At 45.7% G+C, this 21,997-nt stretch overlaps 1 protein-coding gene across 4 annotated transcripts in view; it reads left to right on the forward strand.

The window, feature by feature from the left end:
- The window catches only part of FGFR3 (fibroblast growth factor receptor 3), a 58,627-nt gene extending 36,939 nt beyond the window's left edge, over nucleotides 1–21,688 (forward strand). Inside the window, exons 6-18 of one of the 4 annotated variants that reach the window (XM_055796969.1) lie at nucleotides 1,644–1,767; nucleotides 2,186–2,376; nucleotides 5,706–5,856; nucleotides 9,763–9,950; nucleotides 10,860–11,008; nucleotides 11,099–11,220; nucleotides 12,460–12,570; nucleotides 12,728–12,918; nucleotides 14,320–14,442; nucleotides 15,988–16,058; nucleotides 17,486–17,623; nucleotides 18,085–18,190; nucleotides 18,276–21,688. In XM_055796969.1, the coding sequence (XP_055652944.1) occupies nucleotides 1,644–1,767; nucleotides 2,186–2,376; nucleotides 5,706–5,856; nucleotides 9,763–9,950; nucleotides 10,860–11,008; nucleotides 11,099–11,220; nucleotides 12,460–12,570; nucleotides 12,728–12,918; nucleotides 14,320–14,442; nucleotides 15,988–16,058; nucleotides 17,486–17,623; nucleotides 18,085–18,190; nucleotides 18,276–18,440 (1,830 nt within the window). In that variant the 3' untranslated portion in view covers nucleotides 18,441–21,688. Of the gene's footprint in view, nucleotides 1–1,643; nucleotides 1,768–2,185; nucleotides 2,377–5,705; nucleotides 5,857–6,975; nucleotides 7,121–9,762; nucleotides 9,951–10,859; nucleotides 11,009–11,098; nucleotides 11,221–12,459; nucleotides 12,571–12,727; nucleotides 12,919–14,319; nucleotides 14,443–15,987; nucleotides 16,059–17,485; nucleotides 17,624–18,084; nucleotides 18,191–18,275 lie in introns of all 4 variants that reach the window. The other 3 variants (XM_055796970.1, XM_055796971.1, XM_055796972.1) reach the window with 3 other exon arrangements.
- The last annotated feature ends 309 nt before the right edge of the window (nucleotides 21,689–21,997 follow it).

The raw sequence follows: 21,997 nt of genomic DNA on the forward strand, positions 1-21,997 counted from the left end.
GGAAATGAGCCACTGAGGAGCCACAAATTTGCACTGAAACTTCTTGCCAGTCTGGTATGTTCAGGTGAACTTGGGGTCCAGGCTCTCTGTTCTCTGTAATTGCCACACTGTCACAGAGATGCACCAAGTGGAATGTTGCTTTAAAGGTGTAATGTTGGTTCGGCATTCAGCTGCACCTGTGCTGTCCTGGGTGGGCAGAGGGTGCAGTCAGACCTGACCAGACATCTGCAACAACCGAGATCTCTGTTTAGGCACAGCATCCTATAACTTGAAATGGAAGGAAATGCTCTATTCAGCAGTCTCTGAAAAGTAGGGGTGCTCGGCAGTGCTTTTCTGAGGGATGCAGAGATCTACAAAGCTTTGTTAAAAATACTTTTGCTTGCTTATCTTGCAACTAAGCTGTCTAGTCCTATGACTTTAAGCCTTCCCTTTGCAAAATTCTGGCTTTAATTGCAACTTGGCCCCTTAAAGGGAACCATGTGGATGCAATTTATGTGTAGCAAAAGAGGTTAAATAACTTCATATTTGAGTTCACCTGCTGCAGCAAGAAACCTCCAGGAGCAATTACGCCCTTGTTTTCTCCATCAGCCCTTGACATTCTGTAGCGCAGTGTTATTGTAATCTCCTGCTTCTGTGTCCTTGGAGTCACCTTCTAAATGTTTAATAAAGTTAAATGTTTTGCTCTGGGAAGCAGAAGGCATCAAATTAATATCCAGAGATTTAGAGAGCTTTCATACAGTATGCATCCTGAAGTCATCTTTGTTACTGTTGATTGCTTTCTGTATTAATTCAAGATTTGCTTTCTATATCCATTATTTCCTTTATACTCATTAGAAACAAACGTTGTAGCTGGGATCACAGGGCAGCAGGTCAGGGTGGAGATGAGGGTTCTGCTTTCCCTTCTGCTACTGAACAGCCAACAACTCTGGACATGAGCCACATCCAGAAAACCGACTAGTATAATACTTGGTGCCAAAAGAGAAGGGCTGACCAAGCATCCTACGGACCAGACTTGAGGCTGGGCATGTTTTCCTGTGTTTTTTACAGGGAATTTAGGGGACTAACTGTATTACAGACATTCATTTCTGTTCAGACAGATGCCATGACCTGTTGCTTCCATAGCACACATCTTTAAAATATCTCACAGATGGGGTAAGAAGTACAATTTTTATTGTTTATAGTCATCTTATGGGTTATATGTAGTAATTGGTAAAGATCTGCAGATGGGAGTAAAATATTTTGAGTTGACAGAGTCTCTGTACCAGAGTGGTCTGGCAGAGGGGACCAGCAGACTGGAGTTACCTTAGCTGGTGCCTTCTGAAGTCATTACTCTAATGAGAGGTGCCACATGCAGCTGTCACCTGGTTTCATTATTGTTACTATTGTGGAAGCATCTACAAGTCCCCGTTGCAATCTCAGCATGTTACATTGTGTTGCACTGTTCCTGCATTGGTCTTAATTCCTTTTCACGTTAAGCCTTTAATGACCCTTGAAATGGGTCCTTGTGATTTTCAGGACTACTCTGGGCTCCATTCATGCTGGCCAAGTGTGCAGAAGGAAGCTCACTGGTTGTTCACTGATTTGAATGGTCTGGTGATGAGGGTACTTGACCATGAGCTTGATGGTTTGATCTCTTCTTCCAGTTGCGACACCAGCAGTGGAGCTTGGTGATGGAGAGTGTCGTGCCATCAGATCGAGGAAATTACACCTGTGTTGTGGAGAACAAATATGGAAACATTAGGCACACATACCAGCTTGACGTTTTAGGTGAGATTTCACTGTTTTCCCTCAACAGCTGATCTGTGGTGATGTTGAACAGGTGCATGGAGAGATATGGGAAGCAGGTTTCTTTCTCCAAGTACTGGATCACGTGTCCCCTAAAACCAACAAGCTTCCTTTCGGCCAACAATTCAGACTCATATTGGTGATCAATAAATTAGTTAGTTGGTCTATAGAGGGGCCAGAGAAGGACTGGCAGGGCTGAGAGGCCTCCTCCGTTCCCAGGTGGCTCTTCCCTGTTTGGCTTGAGAAGCGCTGGGGAGAGCAGTGGCCAGGACACCTGGAGGGACAATCCCAGTCTGCACCCTTCCTGCTGAAAAGCCAGCAGATGAAGTGTTCAGAGAAGAATCCTTGCTGGAAGAAGGACAAGGAAATTAGGATTTCCCTCTCTTTTTCTGTTTTTCAGAAAGGTCACCCCACCGACCAATCCTGCAGGCAGGGCTCCCTGCCAACCAGACCGTGGTGGTAGGGAGCAATGTGGAGTTTCATTGCAAGGTCTACAGTGATGCCCAGCCTCACATCCAGTGGCTGAAACACGTGGAAGTCAACGGCAGCAAATACGGACCCGATGGGACGCCCTATGTCACGGTGCTGAAGGTTGGTACATGCTCCTTCTTCTCACCCTCAGGGCAGTCCTTCTTTAAGCTTGTGCAGTGGAATACTCTGCTTTTTGGAGGGGGTACAGCAGAGATGCCCTAAAGTCAATGCTCCAGGCTCTTCTGTTTGCCAGAGATAACACAACTACTGTAGTGGCGCAGATAAGCAAAGTAGTTATAAGAGCTGAGGCAACTGTGAGAAATGCAGCATAATAAAAGGGCTGTCAGATTGCATTTGACCTAAAATTGTAAAAGTAACCCTTTTTTGCAGCTTCAGTAGAGGTATTTGCGGGGCTTATTAAAATAAAAGGTTCCCAACTAAAACACATTCTTTCGTTTTCCAAGTAATCACACTACAGCGTGCACGTACTAAATGATGCTGAACTACCAGCACCTGAGAGCCAAGATAGTCTTGTTCCAGCCACTAACATCTGTGAACATTGCTATTATCCATGCTCCGGAAAGTTTTTGTTTTTTTTTTTTATTTAGCAAAATGTCACTTAGTAAGATTTGACTTTGCTAAAATGCTTTCTTGAAAGGGAACTTCCAGATTACAGCCAGAACAAAGCCAGCAGGTCTCGTTTCCCCTATGTAAACCTATGTAAACATAAATCACAGAGAACAGAGTGAAAATCATATTGGACTTTTAAAATATCTTTTTTTTTTCTTTCTTTCAATAATTCAAGGCATTCTGTGTTGGTTTTTATTAAAATATATAGGGCCAAATGGAGGTTTTCTGGTTCTGCATTTATAGCTGAAAGCAGATTTTGGCCCTGCAGTTTCACACTGAGGTTGTCCTGCACATGGACATTCCCCCAACACGTTCTGCTGCACACACCCTTCTTTTCGTATGAAGTTTTTTAAAAACAAACACTTATCAGACAGCATCTACGAAACTGCAACTCAGCCAGATACATGATAATAAAAGCCAGAGACCCTGGAAATAATTACACAGATTGAAATAACAGATTGGTTGGAAGAAATGGTTGGAGACAGTTCTTCAGGACTGGCAACACGTGCTTCTCCGAGTTGATAAAACTCTTTTATTTTCTCGCCGTCTCTCCAAATGTGTTTGAATTATGCATGTTTGAATTTCCCCCTGGTTTCACAGCCCAGTACCAAGCTCTGAATAGCTGGCTGTGTCACATGCCATCTAGTATAGTCTCCGAGCTCTGTGTGTGGTCCCCGTGGGATAAAGTGCTACCTTTTGGAAGTTTGCAGAGCCGCTGCGAACAGTGCCTTGTGTCACAAGCACAACCTCCCATTTTGCTGTGGCAAAGAACATGTAAATAGTCCGTATAAATAGTGTTTTAAAATTAAGTTGGAGCGACACCGGGGTGGCTAGGTAATTAGAATTGCCAAATACCTTCTCTTCTGTGGACAGCAAAGGCTCCGCATTCCTCGAAGGGGAGCACAGGCAAGCGTTTGAAAGCACAAGTTTTGTTTGGTTTTATTTTTTTGCTGAATAGGACCAGCACACGTCTATTTACTACTTCTGGTTAATCGGGAATGCTTTGAATTGTATTAATGCCGGCATCAGCACTGGGGCATGGAGCATTTCCATTTTGGGATGCATCTTTTGTGCGCCAGTACTGGGCCTCTGTGGAGCTGTGTCAGGCCCAGCTTTGCAGGGATTTTTTTTTTAATGTGTTTGTGCTTGTTTTTTAAAAATAAAGATCTGATAAAATGATCTTGCTGTCATCTTGGGGCCAGTCTGTTGGCTTTACAGACTTCTTCCCCTCATGCCACACAGTGCTGTGCTCTGACCCAGCATCCTGGCGGTGCTGCTGCAGCAGGGTGCTGTTAACACCCTTCCCTGCCCACAGCTGCTTTAGAAAAGGCTCCCTCCTGCCCAGTGCCAAGGTGCCTGCAGGGAGATAAGGCTTTTTTATCAGCCTGCCCTTCCCTCCTGGTTTCAGGAGATTTTGTGGAGTGTAGGAGCTGCTATGGGGCAGTTAATATATGGGGAGTATCCTGGTCTCCATCGGGGCAAAGGGGACAGAGAGGTGCCCAGCACATGAAGTTCCCCCCTCAGATCTAAAGAAGGGGGGCAAACCCCACCCCAGTCCAGATGGATAAATTGAATGCTGTACTTTCAACCCATTTTTTAAACAGCCTGGCAAAACCAAGCCATCACCTGCATCAGTTCCTGAAAGCCTGGGCTAATTTGTGATCAAAGGAAACCTCTTTTTCTTTGCAGAAAAGCACTAAATGCATTCCAGTTACAGAGCGGGGGCTGGCAGCACTGTGCCCAAGCTTTGTCAAAGGCTAAATTGTATGTTCTGCATTGAAACATGCCCGGTTTAATTATAAACAAGGCAGCAACAGCAGGCAGGCACGTTTCCCCACTAGCTGGGACGGACAAACTTGCCAGCACATAATCCTTAGAGATGAGATCAGGTCAAAGCTGGTGGTGGTTGCCGTCAGACATGGACACTGGAGCTCCTCTCTGATACCACCTCGGGGTTCAGTTCCTAATAACCCGTCAGGTCTGGCCGCCCTGTTGGTTTTCATGGGCTGCAAGTCATATTGGCAGGATCAGGCCTTGCAGTCGAAGGCACTGAGGCTGAGCTGGAGACCGTAAGGCCAAAAATGAGAAGAGCAATTTTTTTATTTTCATTTCCAGAACTGAAGCTGATATTTTTTCTAGACAGTCCCTAGGCTACTTCTGAGGCCACCCAAAACAGTTGTGCATTTTCAACCAAAATAAAAACAACTGTTAAGGGAAAAAACTGATGTGCTGTTGTAGCAGCCTGGAATAAGAGAAATAAAACCCTTGCTTAAGAGTCTGAAGTTTGTTTGATTTATATGCACCACTTTATTTAGTAAAGAAGAGGCTCCTATAAGCAGTGGAAAAAATTACAGCTAATTTCTGAAAGGCAAAGTCAGCAGCGAGTTTCAGACCGCCACTGCTTACATTTTGTTTCCAAATTCTATTTTGGAATCTGATAATTGAAACAGTATTTGCTGAGCCGGGTTGCAAACACAAATCTATGTTTAAGCCGTTTCTCTGGTGCTCCTGTCTGCAGAGTTATTAGGAAACTGTAGGGCCTTTGGCTGCTGTCAGATGGAGAAGTGGGAAACTGGTCTGTTTTAAAGGAGAAATTGCATGTGTGAAGGGAAGGGAGTTCATTTGCACATGGTTTGGGGGCCAAATGCAACTTCTTTTCTTCACCCAGGCCCTGGGTTAGGTCTCTCACCACGGGGTGAGCCGGGGATGTTGCCACAGCCAAAAAGGGAATAGCCGTGAACAGTCAATCCTAGCTGATGTAGGTGCGATGGAGGTATTGTTTGGTTTACTGAAGTTCAGGTTTCTGTCTGTTCCTGCAGTCTTGGATCAGTAAAAACGCTGAAGCCGATGCTAACCTAAATCTGTTCAATGTGACAGAACAAGATGAAGGAGAATATCTGTGTAGAGCCAACAATTTCGTAGGCATAGCCGAAAAACCCTTTTGGCTCCACATTCGCAAACCAAAACCAGGTAAACCACAGACTCTGTCCCAAGGCCCTGGCAACTGCAAGAATGAGCTATAACATTTTAAAGAAGCTAGTGATTAAAATTACTATTCATTTTGTATTATACCCTGTCAACTGACGCTGAATGGCTTTATCTTATTTTCTTGCTAATTTTTTTTTTACGAGAATGTAACGCCTATACAGCAATTGCCATGGAAAAATTCCCACAATAAAATGACTGTCAAATTTTGCTATCAATTCTTCACACTTTTATTCCTCTCCCTTCGTTACAATTGAGTGCTGATAACAGAATTGCATGTTAATGACCTGTGATGTTCAAAGCTCCGGAAAACCAAGCCGTTTTAAGATTTTCACCCATAAACCTGATACAATCAGTTCTGTCCCTTGGCGAAGTAATGGAGAAATAGATGTCAGCATTGGCTCATGCAAGCAAACACATTAAATAGAAAGCAGCAGCAACCTCATGGGCTCTGGAGTTTGACTCCAGCCCGGAGCGTTTGGCTGCTGTGTTGCTCAGTGCCACTGCAGGGAAGTTCTTTGCAGGCACCTTCTTGTTACCGGCCTAAGTTACACTACAGTATCGAGGGCTGGGTAATCAATGTATAGCTTTGAGAAGTCCACTTTGAAAACATTCTGAAAAATTCTAAAACTGTGTATTTTCCGATGAACTAAGGAACCAAAATATTTGTATATTCCTCTGATCAGCACTTGAGTCTTTCTCCACTACATCTCCCCTCCTTTCTTTCCATCTTTCCTCTTTTACCATCTTTCTTCTCACCCCCCCACCCCACCCCACCCCACCCCACCCCCCACCTCGTGCTCACCCTACTAACCCAAGGTCAGTCATATTGTGGGGGCAATTTTTCATTTGGATGCTTTTGCTTGCATGCTTCTTTAGTGGGACAGAGTAAGAACCTGGTGAAGGGAGCTTTTTTTTGCTTTTGACTACAGGTTGCAGAGGGGAATGAGTAAATAAATATGGAAGATGGGCCATTGGAAAATAAAAAACAACCCACCTTAATCTGCTTTTGAAATTTGCCTGTGGTGTCCTCACACTTGCTGGGAATGTGGCTTATTCTCTGTTTTCCCTCTTTCTATATGTGTGTGTTTTTTTTCCCCATAGACGGCAGGTGTTAACACAACGGATAAGGAGCTAGAGATTCTGTACTTGCGAAATGTTACTTTTGAGGATGCTGGGGAATATACTTGTCTCGCAGGGAATTCTATTGGGTTCTCACATCACTCTGCTTGGCTGACGGTGCTACCAGGTATTTCCTTCTGTGCTGGCCTCTCCCTCCCTCTCCAGGGTGCCTTGACAATTTGCTTTAGAAATGCCAAGTTCCTGCAGTCCACCCCTTGCTTGGAAGCGGGGGCATTATCCAGGGAGGGCTCTCCTCTGGGATTTGCTGCAGACCTCTGTTGCATACTCACAGCTGACACTTTGCATTGCATCTCAAGATAAAAATTATTTACTGCAGTAAGCAAATAAAATGCCCAGTATCTTTTTTGATCTAGATAACAGGAAGGTGTTCACAGCCTCTCCTGACTGTTAAGCGCCAAAATCAGGAGATTTTTCTTCTTACACTGCCAGTGGGAGAAGGAAACCTTTGCAGCAGATGATCCAGGGCGCTTGAATTGGACATGGACTGTGGATCATCTTACGGTGAAAGCTTTCTGTCTAAGCTCATACCTTAGCCTAAAATTAGATACATAAGTTCTTGGTGTGAGTACACCCGTCCCTGCCTGTAGCATGGTTTCCACTTCACAGATGAACAGGCCAAGATAGCGATCTCACACAGAAGGTCGAGGAGAGTCATCTGTAGATAGAGCCCAGGAGTTCTGGCTCCCAGGGGCATTGCATGCTGCCTGCTCCAGCTGGGATTGATGAAGGCTGCAGTGGCCTTGAAACCAGTGGCCAGAATGACCTCAGTTTTGTGGTGCTTCCATGTGCAAAGCTCTCATTGACAATGAAGCCACCACAGAATATGCAACAGAGGAGCTTGCTCTCCAAAAGAGGGGAATGAGGCTCTGCTGTCCCTTCACCTACAGAATCTGCCTCTGGCTACAGGGCAGCCTTGAGCACAGTCCAGGAAAGCACCAGCAATATTCATATTGAATCTTATGGGTGCTGTGCCTTGCAGTGTAGGAACAGACCAGGAGTATGTTCAGTAGACCCTTACTGCAAGGGCACCCAAAATACTATACACCCGACTTTGGCTCACTCAGTTGTAGACCACATTTGGGTCCATCTTGCAACACATCCATCTCAGGATGTGTTTAGGAACTGGAAACTTTGGCATTTCTAATATTGACTTTATCTGTGCGGATGGTTCGGATGTAGTCACTTTTACTGGGGCTGAAGAAGGTCTCCATGCCCAACCCTGCTGCCAGTGGGATCTGCTGGTCTTTTCTCTGTTCATTTGCCAGCTCTGTAATAGCTGATCTGATCCTGTTTCTGCTTCTGCCATCCACTGGACGAAAGAAATCATTTCCTTTGGTTAGAAGACTGTTATTTTGAGTATCTCTGTCTCATCTGACTGTTAACACTGCTTTTATAATGTTTGAACTCACACCTCTTTTTAAGCAAAGAATAAGCAGGAGAAAAACCACCAAAAAACCTGAAGTGGAACTTTATATTGAAGTCAGATGCAGTGGAGGACAGTCGCCTGTGCAGCAGCAGGCGCTGAAGCACTGCCCACAGGGAGGCTGTGGGATACAGCCCACCTGGGGAACCTCTGCTTGTTAAATGCTGTCCACGCTATGAGAGAGGTGTGTGAAGCAGAGGCCAAGATGGTGCGAGCCAAGGCAGCAAGAGCTGTGGCACCAACCATAATGCCCAATCCTGGGAGATCTGGTAACCCTTCCTCGCAGGAGGAGATGGCCGCTTGGCAGGATCTGGCCCTGCAGGGCTGGCACACAGGCTGATGCAGCCCCCAGTGTCACCATCAGCCTTTTCCCCGTGTTCCCTGGGACACAGCCACCAAAGACCAGACTCAGAGCCTGCTGCTGCCAGGGGAAAGCTCCCGCTGCTTGCCAAAGACACTGCTTTGGGGCAGCAGTGATGTACACAAGCCATTAGCGAGCTAACCTCACCAGCATGACTTCATTATAAAGTTTCTCACTGCTGACTGTTCCTCTGATGCCAGCACACCTTTGGGGAACAGAAGACCAGTCCCACCGTGACCCTGTCCTCTGGTCTACGTGCCTGTCCTGAAAGGAACAAGGGGAGAAACACAGCTGAGCTTTGGTGGTCCCCAGAAAGTCATGCTAGCAGGTAGCCACTGCTGATGGGCTCATGCCATTACCCTCCCAACGCTGCCATCTCTCTGGGCCAGACCTTCAGCCTCTTCCCAGGAGAACTAAGTTTTATGAAATAATTCTTCAAATTGCTCTTATGAAGCTTTTTCTCTTGTGTGATGCCTTACCCCTGCGTGCCCCTCAAGCCCCTTGGTCCCTCAGGGCAGTCACTGGTCCAGTGGAAATCTTTGCTGGAGAAGCCGAATTGGCAAAGTGCAGCAAACCCCAGTCCTGCAGCCTTTGCACATACAAGGCATCCAGGTATGTGGTGTGGATGTGCAGGGAAAGCAAAATCTGGGTCAGAGGGACAGCACGCACACATGAAGATGCCTTCAGCCTAGAGCAGTGGTTTTCAGCCCGTGAGCTGAAGTTAGAAATCCCAGGGCTGCGTCAGCAGGCAGTAAGGTTACCCCCAAAAAGGCAGACTGAACGGATGTTTTAGCTGCAGCCACAGGTAGAAAACCACTGGCCTAGGAGGGTGCCCTTACTGAAGTTACTCAGCAGATTGGCATAGCTGAGCAAGTTCTCCTCAAATTCTTTGCACTGCACGTGTGTAGTTGTGTGCAGGCAGCTACCTGCCCAGTCCTGACTGCCATCTCTTGTCACCCCGCAGCGGAGGAGCTCATGGAAATGGATGATTCAGGCTCAGTGTACACTGGCATTCTCAGTTACGGCACTGGCTTTGGTCTCTTCGTTGTGGTGCTGATCAGTGTGACTATCTACAAGATGAAAATGCCAAACAAAAAAGCCATGAACACCCCCACTGTACAGAAAGTCTCCAAATTTCCACTCAAGAGACAGGTAACAGAAAGTAGATACAAGATTCCTATTCCCCCCTATGGCCATCCCCCTTTCCCCCTGCCCCTGCTTTGAAATTTTCTCTCTAGGTGAGAAGCTCTACCAGAAAATCATTGCCCAAGAGGGACATAAGTTGGCTGCAGTCTAGGATTTTAAACCCGTTATTCATTTGTTCCTGTTCCAGTGGAGCAGTAGGTGGTGGCAGCTGGCTCTGGTTCATGAGCAGCTCCCAGGCAGCCACATTTCTGTTGCCCCTGTCTGAGGGGGGTGGCAGTGCAGCTATGGATGATGCAGACAGCACGTCTTGCAGGGCAGCAGTTTAGTCGAGGCTCCCTGGTGGAGCAGGGATTTGGGGAGCAAGAAGATGTTCAGTTGTGCCCTGCTTTCACAGAGGTCACTGAACCCAGAGCAATTCTCATGGAGGTGGGAGAGGGTCCTCTTCCTCTGTGCCATTAGAGATGCTCTGCTGCGCGTAATTGCAGAGAGGCAGGAGCAAAAGGCACCACGTGAAACCACGTGGTGAAGGATACAGATTTTATGGCTTTGGCTGCAAGCTTGTGGTGGGCATCTACAGTGCAAGAACAGAAGTCACTCCATAGGCTGTAAGTGCTGTGGAGATGCACACGGAACAAATGTACAGATTATATACCTGCTGCCTGCTGGAGGGCACTGGCTGACCTGTCGCTTCTTTCCACCAGCTGAAACCCTGACCACCGGTGCTTAGATCAGTGCATTTCTGCAAGGATGGGAGGAGAGGAGAGAGAGGTGGAGGGTGTGGGAGACTGCCCATTTAGAAATCACTGGAAAGATGTCAGTGGGCAAAGATAGCTCAAACCCCCTCAGTGATCCATTTCAGGCGCTGCCTGCCCTGGGAATACAGTTGGCAATAACACTTCATTTGCTCTACCCAAGCAGGTGTCGTTGGAGTCCAACTCTTCCATGAATTCCAACACGCCCCTGGTCCGGATTACACGTCTCTCTTCCAGCGATGGGCCGATGCTGGCCAATGTCTCTGAGCTGGAACTGCCTCCGGATCCCAAGTGGGAATTGGCACGCTCTCGGTCAGTCAAAACTACGGGTTGGGGTCTCTGTGCCTGCAGTAGTGTCGCCACCCCGGTACCCACTCATGTGCCTGCTTGTTCTCCCTTCAGCCTGACCTTGGGAAAACCGCTCGGTGAGGGGTGTTTTGGCCAAGTGGTGATGGCAGAAGCGATTGGGATTGATAAGGACAAGCCAAACAAAGCCATCACGGTTGCTGTCAAGATGTTAAAAGGTATGGGGAGTCCACAGAGGACAGAACAGCATGCCGCGCTAGGATTTCCTCTCCTTGCCTCTCTTTTAAGTCTTTTGTACAAACAGATTCAACAGAAGAAAGCAAGAACAACCTTTCTTCCCCTTCACCCACATAGCCTGGGGGTGAGGGCTGTCTCCTTGGAGAGCACAAAAAGTGCAAATCCCATCAGGAAGAGGGCCTGGGAATTAACCCAGTTCTCTGCCAAGGGGTAATAGCATCCCTGAGAAGAAGGGGAACCCCCTTCACTTCTAGCCAGCTCTGTGAATCAGCCCACTCCTTAGCCCTCCCATAGCAAGTGCTGCCTGTTCTAGCAAAAGCTTGTGCAACAAGCTTAGGTGGAGCTTGCAGAAATCCACTTGAGAGACTCCTTGAGGAGCTTGTTAATTGAAGAAACTTGATCCCAAACTCCTGAGAGGTTAAAGGGAGGCCAAAAATGGGGGAGTCGCTGGGCACCTCTGGATGAGTCTCTGCTTCACATCCTTCTACTCCACACAGCAACTGGACAGCACACAGACAAAATCACCCTGAGGAATTCAGCTGGGGCAAGCAGGGCAGATGTTCCAGCAGTGAGCAGCCCAGGGTTAAGGTTACATGGGGTGACACTTTTAAAAAATAGGATTTCTTATCAGAAAAGGATGTTTACATTTCCTTCAGTCCATTCTGAAGCTGGTTTTGGGAGCAGGAACATTTACATCTTCCCAAACCAAAGCATTCATTTGGGGAGGCGTCTCCCTATTTTTCTACTTTTTTAGAAAAGTAGAAAAGATGCACATAGCTTTCGTAGAAAAATTGCAGTTCTCCTTGCAAAAAGTACATTGCTTCCTGTAACCCCTCTCCTAGCTCTGACCTTCCACCATCCTTAACTCATTGCCCCCGGAGACGAGGGAGGGAAACAATCAGAAAATCAAAACGATCCCAAGTGCCAAAACTGACTGTTTTGCTTAACTTACCAGGATGTAACAGAAGGTGAGGGGTTTATTGATTTCCATATGGGCATTTATCTTTATCTCCATTTATTTGGGGGTTTATCTTTTTTTTTGGTGATACTAGGTTTTGGTTTTATTTTGATTCTTCTTCCCAAAGTGGAATAAAAACTAATACTGCCATATTTTGAGTACTGTTTCCACCAAATGACTATGCAGCAGTTTTATTAACCACTTGCCAAAATACTGATACTCTTCCTGACATTTTTTTCCTTTCCTGTCTTGCTTTCTGCAGATGATGCCACAGACAAGGACCTTTCTGATCTGGTCTCTGAGATGGAAATGATGAAAATGATTGGGAAGCATAAAAACATTATTAACCTCCTTGGTGCCTGCACACAGGATGGTATGTAGCAAAGCAGCCTGATGCTCACAGGGCCGTGGGAGGCTCAGGTTTGACTGTCCCTTCCATGCAATTGCTTACTGGCTGCCCAAAATGTCCCAGACTGGGTTTCAGTGGTTGGCTGTTCCTCTGCTGGATGCTGATGTGCTCTTACTTGCAGGACCACTCTACGTGTTGGTGGAATATGCATCAAAGGGGAATTTGCGGGAATACCTCAGGGCACGTCGCCCACCTGGCATGGACTATTCCTTCGACACCTGCAAGCTGCCTGAAGAGCAGCTGACATTTAAAGACCTGGTTTCCTGCGCCTACCAGGTGGCCCGGGGCATGGAGTACTTGGCATCTCAGAAGGTGAGCTGAGAAACCTCATTTGGAAGAAGTGTCAGTCAGACCCATGTTTTGGAAAGCACGCAATGTTCGGTATGTGTGGTGTGCAGGACAACCTCAGGCAAAACGTTGCAGGCTTCTCCCTTTAGAGACCAGAATTTTTGATATGAAGTATCTCGAGTTTTTTACTGGAGGCTTCATCTGTATGCAGAAGTTCCCGTATGCTGGCTGCATCCATGTGCCATGCAGCTGTACAGCCCTTGCTGTCACCTGCAGGCCCGTTAGCATCCCCAAAAGGCGTATGAAAGCACAAGCAACCCAGACCTTGGTGCCTGTCTTCACCACGCTCGTAAAGGTAACTTTCACATGTGCCATCCTGAGGCTCAGGCAGCAGCGGTCATGGTGAGCATCACACCAAGTTGTGAGCTTCCACCATGGGAGATGTTACGTTAGACAGCAGTCAGGAGCTGCTGAACCCTTGTTCCCCCCATCTTCCTTCTGAGATGGCTAAAGATGCAGAGCACTCACAAGGAAGCTGAGATCCTGGGTGTAGCTCATGCATTTGCAGCTCTCACCAGCACACGTAGGCTTGGTAGGAGCGGACCTGGCAGTGCATTTGGCTCCGTGCGTGGCCACGCCTAGGATGCTCCTTGGGGAGCATTCTGCTGACACTGAGCCAGCTGCTGCATTTTCTTACATCATGGCATGGGACTAGTCCTGATTTACCCTGGCATCAGCAAGTGGAGAATCAGGCTTTGGGTTCACGAAACTGTGCACCAGCCGGCGTGACCTCTTTTTGCGGGCAGGGAGCGCAGCGGCAAGAGCAATTTCCACTTCACATGTCAGACATGTTCATCCTGTGGCTGCAGCTCAGGGTGGATGGTTCATGGTGGCTTTAAACTGCTTTCTGCACAGCGCCGGCTAATTGAGCTGCTTTCTTAGGTAACAGCTATGATGTTGGGCATCAGACTAGGTGACCTTTAAAGGTCCCTTCCAACCCAAACTGTTCTATGATTCTGTGTGTGGTGGATGTACTGGGGGCGTCTTCATTTGAGGATTTTTTTCCCTTCAAACGTGAGCCTGCGCTCCTCTTCCTGGAGGAAGCAGGGCAGAAAGACAGCTTCACATTCCAGTAAGCGCCCACAGAAAAGGAGGTTTGGCTTTCTTGTCTGTGTATCCCCTTTGGAGAGAAAAGCCACGTGGCTGTGTCAGCGCTGAGGCTGCCGATTAGGTGTTGCTAAGAGGTGGCTCCCACCAAGTATGCATGATGGGGCAGTGACACAGAAAGTGAGGAGTTAAGCAGTGCCCACAGCTTTATGAGCTTGGGAGTCAATGAAACAGCAGCTCATAAACCACGTGGTGCTGTTGGTTCCAGGCGCAAGCAGCTAACAAGCCCTTATTTATTGACTTGCTCACCTTTCACAGTGCATTCATCGCGACTTGGCAGCCAGGAACGTGTTAGTCACTGAAGACAATGTGATGAAAATTGCTGATTTTGGCCTCGCTAGAGACGTTCACAACATCGACTATTACAAGAAAACCACCAATGTAAGTACAGGGCTGCCAAGCACATGCAGTTCTCCTTCTGGCAGGGAACTCGGTCATCCATGCAGCAAGTGGCCCTTGTCCCACATCTCACTTTCTAGAGGGGCTTAGGAGGAAGAAATCTGTCGGTGGCCTCATCTAGTGAGGGACTGTAGATATGCTGGTCCCAGACTCCACCCACCATCTGTTTTCTTCCTGACAGATACTGCTGCTGCTTGCAGCTGGTTGTGAGGTCTCATCTCTGGCCAAACTAAGAGAAACTGAGGTTTTTACCACAGGGGCATGGAGCCCTTTCCAGTCTGCTCCACTACTGTTCATAAGGTCCCAAGGAGCCAACTTCTGTCCCACCAGAGGCCTTGGCAGAGGAATGTCACTTTTTGTATACCTGAGCTACCTGGCTTTCATGCATTTCACTCTTTTTTACAACTGAGGTCCTTGACTCCAAGGGTGAGAAGATGGTCCAAGACAAGGGCTGAGTCCCAGCATCGTTTATACTTTCCATAGAGATGAATTTACAAGTGAAGGGCTGGAGAGAGGTGTTGAGCTCTGAGCAAAAGCCACAACTACCACAGAGTGCGGAGATGGTGGTCAAAGAGGTTGAGGGCATAACAGAACGTTAAGGACCTTGCAACTGCAAGGGGTCTAAATGTCCACCGTGCCCATACCGATCCTTTGCAATATCATATCAGAAATCTTTTCTTAATTGCTGGGATTTCTTAATCATAAATTAATAAAAATTCTTGGGGAATTTTAATCACAGATCAGATGGATTTTCCCTGTTTCAGGACAGCTGGGAGCATAATCCCATTTGTGTATCCTGCCTATGTCCTATCTCTGGTTGTTTCTCCCAGTGAGACAATGGGTCAGAAGAGGACAAAGTCCCCCCCACAGCCAAATTATGCCTCAGACACAAACTACTCCTTTCAGATTCCCTCCAGGGGCCAAGCAAAGCCCCAAAGAATTATGATTAATCTAGTCTTTCTCATCTCATATTTCTCACATGTGACAGCCCATGTTTATGACCCTGATGTAGGATGTTCCCCTGGAAACCTGGGATCAGGCCTCCTCCTTTAGCCTCCAGCAGGATCAGGATTTGTTTATTAGAGGATGTGGCCCTTGCCTTCACTCTTGGAAGTTTCCCTTCAAGTTCAGCCTAAGCCAGGTTTGGGCTTGGAGTCAACTGCTTCTTCCAACCAAAGAGCTGGAAAGTGGTGTCCCATGCTCTGCTGCAGAGCTAGCTGCGTTACGAGCAGTTGAGGCTGTTCCCATGCAAAGCTATAGATGTGCTGATACATTAAACCTGCCTTGGCAGTGAAATACAGTCCTCTGCAGAGAGCGTTTGCTGCAAAGATTGTCAGCAAAGATCCAGGGATCAAATGTTTTAATCTGTTTATATGTGACCACTACAGCTTTGCGCAGTGACCGGGAAGGCAGATGTGGTTGTTAATGAAAATGTTTCAAACTGGATTAGAACAGAAGATTCAGATGGTGCCCTGTTGGCTGGGGGAATATGCTGATGGGATGTTCCCATTGTCTTCCTAATTACAGGGTCGGCTGCCTGTGAAATGGATGGCTCCAGAAGCCTTGTTTGACCGGGTCTATACTCACCAAAGCGATGTGTAAGCATACCCGCACTTCTAAAAAAAATTTGAAATGACAGGGAAATCAACACCTATAGTATCTTAAAGACAAGCATACTGCTAAGCGTGAGCAGGGCTCATTCACTGCTGGGGTGCCTGGGGATGCAAAAGCAAATTGAATCAATTCCAAGCTGCAGCTTTGCACATGTGGTTTTATTTTCCCATTATCTAGTTGCTTTCATCTGAGGATCTCTAGTGAGCTTCTGGAAAATTATTGGAAGGCAGGCAGGTATTTCTTGTCCGGTTTATAGACGAGGTGATTCGTCCTGCCATCAAAAATACTTGTGCAAAAAAAACTCCATGCAAAAAAAGTTACCCTCAGCTTCCTCCGCATTTCACCCCAGACAGTTACGCTTCATTGAGTACGTGGGATGAGATACTCTGCTGTTGGTAGAGTTGATCGGAGAATATTCAACAAATATATTCTTGGATTAACTTTGCTGCTTCATTTATTTCCTTTATTTTTCCTAATCCTGCCTTGTCCATTGTAGTGCCTCAGCATGGTGAGCACACAGCAGAGCCCACCTTAGGTGTAAATCTGTATCGCATCTGAACTTTGCTGGGGCTGAAGTAGCTCAGCATGTGCACTGCCTTTTTTATTTCAGTATCTGGTCAATAATGGCATTTTTACAGTAATTCAGCAGCCAGCCTGCCTGCTCCCCAAAGCTCACTGCTTGCAGTTGGATGAATGAATCTTTTCTATTTCTGTATTTTTCACATACTTTGGCTTTTATTGATCTTAAATCATAGTTTCCATGCTTAGGTAATGCTGCAGCAGGCGTGACAGATAAATCAAAGCTAGAGAACAGGAGAGTGAGCGTGCGTGAAAGCAAAACGGAGACAGATAATCCCTGTTTTTAAAAAGAAAATGAAGAAGGCAAAAGATATTTTCTAAAAAGAGGACTTCTAACCATAGCACAGCTGCGGGACTGGAGTGTGTAACATCAGTGCTCTGCTGATTTTTGTTGGGGTATTTTTCTCTCGGCTTGGCCAGTGAAACGAGTGTTGTAACAAGCAAGTTTTGGTATCAGCTTGCACAATTAGTGGCCTGTGGTTCCAAGCCTGCAATTCAGTGAAGCTGTGCATGAATAATTTGATTTGTTCCATTCAGTGGAGCTGGTGGAAGACCTAACAAAGAGCTGGGGGTGATAGATGGGCTGTCACCTATCTGATTAAATGCTCATTTCAATTTCAGACTTGGTGCCTGGGATTTCTTTGCTATTGAGTTGGATCAGCAGAGATCTCCAAGTAACTAGTAAAAATGGCCTAGGCAATTAGTCATGCTATTGATGACTTTGTTAGCTATGCATGGCTGCACAGAAATAAAGCCAAGTAGGGGGGAGGGGATATGAGGGGGCCTGTAAAAAAAACTCATTGAATTTTAAAGATCTTTCTTTGGTTTCCAGCTGGTCTTTTGGAGTGCTACTATGGGAGATCTTCACTTTGGGAGGGTCTCCGTACCCAGGAATTCCTGTTGAGGAACTCTTCAAACTCTTGAAGGAAGGCCACCGGATGGACAAACCTGCAAACTGCACCCATGATTTGTGAGTGTGTGGTGGGGGCTGACCTCGCCCTGCTCCCCCTTCCCTCTGCAGCCAGATAACCACCCAGGCTGTGGTTTGGGCTGTTGGGGCATCCCCACTGTGAGACTGTGCGGCCATCTCCCGGTAGGCTTGGCAACCCCAACTCCTCTGGCTCAGCCCATGACTGCTGAGCAGTATAACGTGCCTGCCCTTGTTTAGTCGGTGGTGTCTGGGGGTGTAGCTCTGGTGTTTTGTCTTTAGGACAGGTCCTCCTCCTGCTTTGAGAGCACAGACATGCATGAGATGATGACCAGTAATGAGGAGCGTGGCTCCACAAAACCCTCCTCCTGCTCGCTGTAGCTGGCTGTGCACTGAGGCCACCATGGCTGAAGTTGCGTTGGCCGTAGCTGTTCTCACAGGCAATTTGGGAGTGGGTGGACACCACTTAGCCCCACCATGGATGACAGTCCCCTTTCCTGCAGGTACATGATCATGCGGGAGTGCTGGCACGCCGTCCCCTCACAACGGCCCACCTTCAAGCAGCTGGTGGAAGACCTGGACAGGGTCCTCACTGTGACATCCACTGATGTGAGTGTGGTGGGGTGGGTGCGGGAGGGCTTGCTTGGTCCCTGGTGTGAGGCAGCCAGCACTGATGGGTCTATTGCCCCGGCAGGAGTACCTGGACCTCTCAGTGCCCTTTGAGCAGTACTCACCAGCTGGCCAGGACACCCACAGCACCTGCTCCTCGGGGGATGACTCCGTTTTTGCACATGACCTGCTGCCTGACGAGCCCTGCCTGCCCAAGCACCCCCCGTGCAATGGCGTTATCCGGACGTGAGGACCCCCCAGGCGGACAGGTGGACAGATGGATGGATGGACAGACAGGCAGCATGCCCATGGAGGTGCGAATGTGGGGCGCCGAGGATGAAACCGTAGTGAAGGATCTTCCAGTGGAACTGTGTGGTGGTGCCTGGAGATTTGTGTTGTTGTCAAGCTGTTCAGGGTAAAAAAAAAACCCACAAACCAACAATTTTTTTTTTTTTTTCTCTCATTTGCTGTATAAAAAGTCAAGAAGCACTGTTTGGCCTGAAGGAACTAATCTCTTGCCAAGATGATCTATCATCTATGACTTTTTTTTGGTTTATTTTTCATTTTGGGTTGGGGTTTTTTTTTGGTTTGTTTTTTTTTTACTAAGCAGAATGTTGAACCTGGGGGATGCTGACCTCCCAGCTCCGTGCTTGCATTTCGAGTGCCAGAGTAGCCGTTCTGTGCCTGCAATACGAAGAAGACAAAAAAAAATAATCTTCCTTTTTTTAAAAAAAAACAAAAAACACAAACAAGAAAAGTGTAAAGAATGTAGAAATTCTTTGCTTATGCAATCTGTATATGAACCTTTTTGGTGGAGCTGAAAAGCCACGTTGCCTGCAGGGATTCATATATTTATAAAAATATCTATATTTTTGTTGTCGTCGTTTTTATAGCTTCATGATCACACTACCCAGCTACACAGAAGGAATCCTTTTTGGAAGAAGAATTAAAAATCAAGTAAAATGCAAATCGTGATGGAGAAATGAAAAAAAAAAAAATAAAAAAGAGTCGATCAAGTCATCTGAAAGGGCAGTGCTTTGGCCAGGCTTGGCAGCCACCAGCCCTTGCGCTGGGCTGGGAGCGATGGGGCCGTGCCAAGATAGGAGCAGACCCTGGGGCAGGCAGAGACCCAGTGGTGGCCATGGGGGTTCCCAGGTAGGAGAGCATCACCCATCTGAGACTGGTGGGGAACCTGGCTCCTGGGTGCCCACACGACAACTCAAGCCACATCCTGACCTTTGGGAACAGCCATTTTGTGGGGAAAAAAAAATAATCTCACTTTTGGGGGTTTGCTTGTTTTTGCTTGCAAAGTGTTTTGTGGGAGGGAAGCAGCTCCCCCATCCACCCCTCGATGCCAGCGGGTTGGCTCCATCTACATGCAGTGACTCGGAGAAAGAAGTTACGGGTACCTGTAGGCAAGAGCCTTTAACTTATATCAAAAAGGTTTATTCCAGAGAATCTGTGTATATATCTATAAATATATCCTGTATATATATATATAAATATATATATATATATAAAAAATTAAATATATTAAAAAAAAAGAATGTATAATACTAATGCAACATGAAGCAGTACTGAGAGAGAGTCTCAAAATACGAGCATTGCAATCTAGGATATACTGATCTGGGCAAAAGAAAAGATTGTTTGTTTGTTTTATATCTTCACAGTTTTGTTTTAAAAATTGTACCTTAACATGTATATTTGTAAAGTTATTTATAGACATTAACATATCTGTTCATCGGTTTAAATAGCGTAGTAGCGTTACTGTAAACTTTAAATTTCACCGAGCTTAAGGGTGTTTTTTTTAACTTATTAAAAAATGGAGAAAAAATATATATTAATCAAGTTCTTCTTTTGTGTTTATGGGAAATACTGAAAGAATGTATAGATGTACAGTCCTTTAACAAATTACATTTAATGTTATAAATATATATATATGTATATATATGTGTGTATATATATATGTGTGTGTGTGTGTGTGTGTGTATGTATGTACGTATTCAGTTAAAAAAATATTAGTTTATCCTGGATTGCAGTAAGAAAAGGTAAGTTTATTTTTCAGTACATCAGTGGTTAAAACCAAACAAATAGCAGCAGAAAGATGATTTTTACATATTTCAGAAAATCAGGGCCAAGAATTCTTCCATCAGTTTAACCACTGTGCATTAAGGGGGCGTGGGTGTTTATTTTTCTATTTTCAAATGAAGGTATTCTTTGTGGTCGATTTAATAACAAGTATGCAGCAAAGTGAAATGTTGACTTTGGGTGATGTGGGGTAATTTTTTTTTCCCCTTTGCCAGTACTGTTGTATTTTGGGCTTCAGAAATGCCATGTGAGCTAACTAGCAAGAAGAGTGACACTGTTTGCAGGAGAGGTGCAACGACTGCGTATTTCTCTTGCATCTAACACATTGGAAAATGCCAGTGATGCCTGATTTTCTGTGTTTAAAATGCTGTGCTGTTCCTCGATGTCAGATAGCTGTTTAAAAGCACACGAGTGAACCAGGGACCTTTAGCATGGATCAAGCTGACCGGGGAAGCAGGGGTTTGGACTGGGGGCTTTTTGTGGGTGGGATTTTTTTGTCCAGAAGACTTTATCTGCTGCCATGAAGAGGCAAGGCAAATTGCATCCTGAATTCTTTCTTTCCATTTTTCTCTGATGCATATTACATATCAATGTTTCAGAATAACAGGATGACAGCATCTCATTTTAAGATATATTTTTTTTTCCTTCTTAGAGCCACAAAATCCTAAAATAAATAATTTATAGTTTGAGATTACTTCAGTGGAAGTTTGAGAAGGTAGATTTCTATAGATTTTTGTTTTGTTTTGTTGGAATAAAAAAAGAATTTTTTGGTATTTTCTTACAAATGTCTGCTAATTGTGTACATTCCAAGTACTCGAAGCATTGAGTTTTCCTGTACTGAAAAAAGAAAATGTACAAAACTGTGCATGATTTGAAATGTTACTAGATATTATAAATATATATATAATTTATTGAGTTTTTACAAGATGTATCTGTTGTAGACTTGTTGACTTTAACATTTCTTATTCAATGCTTATATAGTTTTATAGCCTGGACTATTATCTTTAAAAGCTTAAAAAAATTTAAAATTCCAATTTTGTTACATTTTATACTGTTGATGTTACAATCCACAGGTTTGCATAGCGTGATTTTTTCAATGAGCAACTGTTCAGTTTATTTTAATACTGTATTTCTGTGCCTGACAGCTGCAGCTGTCCAAGGTGTGAGATGAACACTAAATAAAACTATTCTGCTTTTTTGTTAACATGGAAAACTTACTTTAAAAAAATAATAAACAAATTGTTAAATTTTGGGGTTTATTCCCAGTTGTGAGGGTCCTTTACAAAACCAAGTCTTCTAGGCTTTCGGATTTGTAGTGCCAGGAGGGTTCTTTTTTTACAGCGCTGCTGTGTGAGTCCTGGCCAGCACAGGTTTTATATTCATAATAAATATATAATAATTTTTGTTTAAGGGCAGTATTCTTTATTTGTTAGTGGCTATATTTATAGCCTCATAAGCCATTGTGTGCATAGAGTTATTTAAACCCCTGCTGTCATACAGGATTAAGTGTATAGCAGTAGCACAAGGGCAGGAATTGCTCATTAAACCTCTGTTCTGGATTTCTGTCATTACATGGTGGTGGTGCTCACAGTGCATTCAGCCGTGCAGATGCTCAAGGAGGTGCAAGGTCCACAAGAGGATCCCACGGCTAGGAAAGGGGGAAGGTGGGTGCGTCGGAGCGGGCACCCAGTGCCTGGTGGGATGGGCACAAGGGACCTC

The sequence above is a fragment of the Falco peregrinus genome, chromosome 2 (genome assembly GCF_023634155.1).
Source record: "Falco peregrinus isolate bFalPer1 chromosome 2, bFalPer1.pri, whole genome shotgun sequence".
In the NCBI taxonomy this organism is placed as follows: Eukaryota; Metazoa; Chordata; class Aves; order Falconiformes; family Falconidae; genus Falco; species Falco peregrinus.